Raw genomic sequence first — 6,000 nt, forward strand, 5'->3', positions numbered from 1 at the left:
AATCCCACATCATCCACCTTCTCCACGACCCTCTCACCCACACAGCAAAACATTATGACCACACACCAGCCTGAGTACAGATGGACCAGGAGAGGAAGCACCATCAGAGGAGTCTGCACCAGGACACAGGCCCCAGAGGAGAGATGAGGCCCCAGACCTCCACCAGGGGCCCAGAGGAGACGTGAGGCCCCAGACCTCCACCAGGGGCCAAGAGGAGAGGTGAGACCCCAGACCTCCACCAGGGACCCAGAGGAGAGATGAGACCCCAGACCTCCACCAGGGGCCCAGAGGAGAGATGAGGCCCAGACCTCCACCAGGGGCCCAGAGGAGAGGTGAGACCCCAGACCTCCACCAGGGGCCCAGAGGAGAGATGAGGCCCAGACCTCCACCAGGGGCCCAGAGGAGAGGTGAGACCCCAGACCTCCACCAGGGGCCCAGAGGAGAGATGAGACCCCAGACCTCCACCAGGGGCCCAGAGGAGAGATGAGACCCCAAACTTCCACCAGGGGCCTGGAGGAGTAATGTGGCCCCAAACCTCCACCAGGGGCCCAGAGGAGAGATGAGGCCCAAACCTCCACCAGGGGCCCAGAGGAGAGATGAGGCCCCAAACCTCCACCAGGGGCCCAGAGGAGAAATGAGGCCCCAGACCTCCACCAGGGGCCTAGAGGAGAGATGAGGCCCCAAACCTCCACCAGGGGCCCAGAGGAGAGGTGAGACCCAAACCTCCACCAGGGGCCCAGAGGAGAAATGAGGCCCCAGACCTCCACCAGGGGCCTAGAGGAGAGATGAGACCCAAACCTCCACCAGGGGCCCAGAGGAGAGATGAGATCCCAAACCTCCACCAGGGGCCCAGAGGAGAGGTGAGGCCCAAACCTCCACCAGGGGCCCAGAGGAGAGATGAGACCCCAAACCTCCACCAGGGGCCTGGAGGAAAGGTGAGGCCCCAAACCTCCACCAGGGGCCCAGAGGAGAGGTGAGGCCCAAACCTCCACCAGGGGCCCAGAGGAGAGGTGAGGCCCCATACCTCTACCAGGGACCCAGAGGAGAGATAAGGCCCCAGACCTCTACCAGGGACCCAGAGGAGAGATGAGGCCCCAGACCTCTACCAGGGGCCCAGAGGAGAGATGAGGCCCCAAACCTCCACCAGGGACCTAGAGGAGAGAGGAGGCCCCAGACCTCCACCAGGGGCCTAGAGGAGAGGTGAGGCCCAAACCTCCACCAGGGGCCAAGACGAGAGATGAGACCCCAAACCTCCACCAGGGGCCCAGAAGAGAGATAAGGCCCCAGAACTCCACCAGGGGGCCATGAGCCAGGCCCCAGCACTCACAGCCGACCACGGCCCCTGGTGCAGAGGCCCCACAGACGGAACTTCCTCGTCATCACATCTCGGCCAAGGATTTTTATGTGGACAAACCACTAGTTCTCTCAACTGCAGATAAAATATTGACTTCCACTGTCACATTTCTTTTGCTTCCTGCAAAGTCACTTTATCCAGCTAAATATTATAGATTATACAGTGAAACCAGCAGCATCTTCTTTATGTTGATGCACACAAACTCAAACATTAAACCTATTCTAACATAAACAACTTAAAAACACATTATTGAAACTATGGTACATTACATGTGTACTACATATATACTACATTACTCAGTTTGTAGACAGTACTATGATAGTACTTTTACTCTTATTAGTATTTTCGATCAAAATCATAGATATATAATCACACCTGGTCTTGTTTTTGGAAAACCTTTCCGTCTTTTCCTCTTTTCCAGCTCAGTTTGACGTGGAGGTTGTTTGCTCTGAAGTGGTCTTCCAGCTGAAGAAAAAGGAGAGAAGTTCATTTTTCTGAGACTGAGAAATGAGAACAATAAACACAGACACTGGAACTAAAGACGATCCAATAAAGGAAAACACACAGATTTATTCATTTGTGCACAATTTTAAACCAGTGGCTTTTGTGATGCACAGAAAGAAAACCCTAAAAAGGATTCTAAGAACGACTTGAACGACGCTGCAGTAAATCAAAATCAGATCAAAATCACCACCTAAAGCATTGTAAATGTGTCATTTAGAGCTACAAACATGTTCTGAAACATGTGATTCTTGTGTTAGTTTAACACTTCATGTTTCAGTCTCTCAAACGTTAAAGCTCCTGGATGTGTTCCATTCCATTGATCTGCATAAATATACTAATACATAACTACAAATAACTACACGTACCTGTTTGAGGACTGAAGAGTCGTGTGGGTTGAGATCTACAGCTGAGGACAGACTTATTCTCACCAAAGTCTTATGAATCTTCAGAACTGCAATAAAAAATAATAATTTCAGAGGTAAAACTTCATCAGCCGTTCAATACAGTTGTCAGTCCGTGTGGGAGGGTCTTCAGTCCGTGTGGGAGGGTCTTCAGTCTGTGTGGGAGGGTCTTCAGTCTGTGTGGGAGGGTCTTCAGTCTGTGTGGGAGGGTCTTCAGTCTGTGTGGGAGGGACTTCAGTCTGTGTGGGAGGGTCTTCAGTCTGTGTGGGAGGGTCTTCAGTCTGTGTGGGAGGGTCTTCAGTCTGTGTGGGAGGGTCTTAGGTCTGTGTGGGAGGGTCTTCAGTCTGTGTGGGAGGGTCTTCAGTCTGTGTGGGAGGGACTTCAGTCTGTGTGGGAGGGTCTTCAGTCTGTGTGGGAGGGTCTTCAGTCTGTGTGGGAGGGTCTTCAGTCCGTGTGGGAGGGTCTTCAGTCTGTGTGGGAGGGTCTTCAGTCTGTGTGGGAGGGTCTTCAGTCTGTGTGGGAGGGTCTTCAGTCTGTGTGGGAGGGGTCAGTCTGTGTGGGAGGGTCTTCAGTCTGTGTGGGAGGGTCTTCAGTCTGTGTGGGAGGGTCTTCAGTCCGTGTGGGAGGGTCTTCAGTCCGTGTGGGAGGGTCTTCAGTCCGTGTGGGAGGGTCTTCAGTCCGTGTGGGAGGGTCTTCAGTCTGTGTGGGAGGGTCTTCAGTCTGTGTGGGAGGGTCTTCAGTCTGTGTGGGAGGGTCTTCAGTCTGTGTGGGAGGGTCTTCAGTCCGTGTGGGAGGGTCTTCAGTCTGTGTGGGAGGGTCTTCAGTCCGTGTGGGAGAGTCCGTGTGGGAGGGTCTTCAGTCTGTGTGGGAGGGTCTTCAGTCTGTGTGGGAGGGTCTTCAGTCCGTGTGGGAGGGTCTTCAGTCCGTGTGGGAGGGTCTTCAGTCTGTGTGGGAGGGTCTTCAGTCCGTGTGGGAGGGTCTTCAGTCTGTGTGGGAGGGTCTTCAGTCTGTGTGGGAGGGTCTTCAGTCTGTGTGGGAGGGTCTTCAGTCTGTGTGGGAGGGTCTTCAGTCCGTGTGGGAGGGTCTTCAGTCTGTGTGGGAGGGTCTTCAGTCTGTGTGGGAGGGTCTTCAGTCTGTGTGGGAGGGTCTTCAGTCTGTATGGGAGGGGTCAGTCTGTGTGGGAGGGTCTTCAGTCTGTGTGGGAGGGTCTTCAGTCTGTGTGGGAGGGTCTTCAGTCTGTGTGGGAGGGGTCAGTCTGTGTGGGAGGGTCTTCAGTCCGTGTGGGAGGGTCTTCAGTCTGTGTGGGAGGGGTCAGTCTGTGTGGGAGGGTCTTCAGTCTGTGTGGGAGGGTCTTCAGTCCGTGTGGGAGGGTCTTCAGTCTGTGTGGGAGGGTCTTCAGTCTGTGTGGGAGGGTCTTCAGTCTGTGTGGGAGGGGTCAGTCTGTGTGGGAGGGTCTTCAGTCTGTGTGGGAGGGTTGTTCCTTGTACACTCACCTCCATGACAGATGAAGGGTTTCTTCAGGTCACAGTCGTCGCTCTCCCATCGGCCCTGAGCTCTCAGAGCAGAACATTTATTGTTCAGTGGATTTACATCTGAGTTCCAGTTTCTGAAGGAGGAGTTACTTCTGTCTGACCACGCCCACGTGTCCCGGGACAGACCAATCCAATAGTTGGAGTTCAAGGGACGGGTTGGATATTTGTCTTGGAACTGTCTTTGCTGGTCCAGTCCACTCATCAGGTCAGTGTGGTGTTCTCTGCAGAACTGCTGAGCCTTTAACCAGGTTCTTCTCTCCTGGATCATGACAGTGGAGCTGGAGGATTCTGTAGAACAAGAGATTTGTTTAGAAATAATACAGTGGATTTTACTGCAAATATTGTCCTAACTCTCATTTCCTGATGTGAGACACATCCGTGTGTCCCATCTCTACAGTCGATATATGTATAATATAAACATGTACAAAAAGACCACACAATAGTGACACATCAAAGGAATAAAGGATTTACAATAAGATTTATTTGATTTTACAGTGTAATAAAAGTAAAACAGTTTCCTCACCGTTGTAGCAGATGAAATAAGCTGTCTCATCACATTTTGCATCAAACCATTTGTTATTGTCATGAAATGCCACACAGTTTTGAGCTCCTCCACCATCATTAGGTTGCCCTTCCCCCCACTCAGCTTCAGCTTCAGCTTCATTGAACTGGACCTCGGGCTGAGACCAGAGCCATTTCCTGTTTCTGTCTTTGGGGTTGTCGCTGGTTTGATGAAGTCCGATCCACACGTCTGTTCCTCCGTCTGTTCCTCCGTCTGTTCCTCCGTCTGGTTCTGTCAGTCTCTCCAGCTCCTTCAGCTCCTTCATGTTCTTCACTGTTGCCAGGTCTGTGTAGAACTTTCTGCAGAACGTCTGAGCTTCATCCCACGTCTTGTTCTCGTTTATAAAGTGGTACATCAGGTCTTGAAATGCTGAGAGAGCGATTTGTCCTGCAAAGAAGAATAAGATATGACGCATTACGAGCATTAAACATTAAAGGTGAGATGCTTTTTATTGTGTGGTCACTTTGCTCTCGTTACCATGGAAACAAACACAGTGTCACACTCTGAACCTGAAGGTTTCGTCATTTATTTTAATCACATCCAGAGATTTACAGGACTTTTCTCCTCCCTCCTCCTCTTCCCCCTCTTCCTCTCTCTCCTCTTCACCCTCTCTCCTCCTCCTCTTCTACCCCCTCCACACCTTCCTCCTCTACCTCCTCTTCGCTCTCCTCCTCCTCTACCTCCTCTTCTCCCCACCTCTCTCTCCTCCTCTCCCTCCTCTCTTGCTCTCCTCTCTTCCCGATTCTTTTGGTTCCTGTGGTGGCTGTTCTTAAATGAAAACTGAACTCAGATCTTTTTCTGTATTTAATAAAAAAATTTATCAATCAGTCTGTGTCTGTAATCCGACACTTGCCGGACCGATCTGTTTTAGTGTGTGTGTGTGTGTGTGTGTGTGTGTGTGTAATACAAATTCATCAAACAATATAATGATCTCAACACTCCTCTTCCTATAAGTGATCTGTTCTTCTGGATCTACCTCTGTATCTACCTGCGTTGCACCAATGAAATTTCCCCATGTGGGACAATAAAGGAATATCTTATCTTATCTTATCTTCTCCCTCCTCCTCTGATGCTGTTTTAAATATAACTAAATTCATAATTCAAATCTTGCTCTTCTCACATATGTAAATCCTGAAAAGGTGTAATTTGGTCATTTTTGCTCATAAAACACCTTGTTATTCTTACATGATGACAATGAACAATGACATGAATCATCTATTTACACTTTGACTTTTGCAACTTTTGAAAGAGAAAAAACATAAAAACAGAAATGATAAACTCACTGAGCAGCAGCACGAAGAGCCACGAAGACTGGTCCATGTTCACCTGGAGAGACAAGAACCAGGTCTAAACCAGGACTAAACCAGGTCTAAACCAGGTCTAAACCAGGTCTAAACCAGGTCTAAACCAGGTCTAAACCAGGACTAAACCAGGTCTAAACCAGGTCTAAACCAGGTCTAAACCAGGTCTAAACCAGGACTAAACCAGGACTAAACCAGGACTAAACCAGGACTAAACCAGGTCTAAACCAGGACTAAACCAGGACTAAACCAGGACTAAACCAGGTCTAAACCAGGACTAAACCAGGTCTAAACCAGGACTAAACCAGGTCTAAACCAGGACTAAACCAGGACTAAACCAGGTCTA

General features: G+C 50.1%; 1 protein-coding gene across 1 annotated transcript; it reads right to left on the minus strand.

Moving 5' to 3' along the window:
• Positions 1-1,723: 1,723 nt before the first annotated feature.
• On the minus strand, positions 1,724-5,673 carry LOC140372114 (macrophage mannose receptor 1-like). The gene is made up of 5 exons (XM_072459399.1): positions 5,637-5,673; positions 4,362-4,740; positions 3,747-4,123; positions 2,224-2,309; positions 1,724-1,819 (listed from the first exon to the last, which is right to left on the minus strand). Exons 1-5 carry the CDS (start codon positions 5,671-5,673, stop codon positions 1,724-1,726), a joined length of 975 nt encoding a protein of 324 aa, XP_072315500.1.
• Between the last annotated feature and the right edge of the window lie 327 nt (positions 5,674-6,000).

This window comes from Eucyclogobius newberryi, unplaced genomic scaffold (genome assembly GCF_026437365.1).
Source record: "Eucyclogobius newberryi isolate DKJ021-1_F unplaced genomic scaffold, fEucNew1.0.hap1 SCAF_22, whole genome shotgun sequence".
Taxonomy (NCBI): domain Eukaryota; kingdom Metazoa; phylum Chordata; class Actinopteri; order Gobiiformes; family Gobiidae; genus Eucyclogobius; species Eucyclogobius newberryi.

Bases quoted from the DNA above. Each gene is read 5' to 3' on its own strand.
- LOC140372114 (XM_072459399.1), bottom strand. From the start codon at position 5,673: ATGGACCAGTCTTCGTGGCTCTTCGTGCTGCTGCTCA. The intron at 2,310-3,746 runs GTACAAGGAACA...TTTTTATTGCAG, and splicing joins CATCTGTCATGGAGGTGAGT to TTCTGAAGATTCATAAGACT. The intron at 1,820-2,223 runs GTACGTGTAGTT...CTTTTTCTTCAG, and splicing joins ACTCTTCAGTCCTCAAACAG to CTGGAAGACCACTTCAGAGC.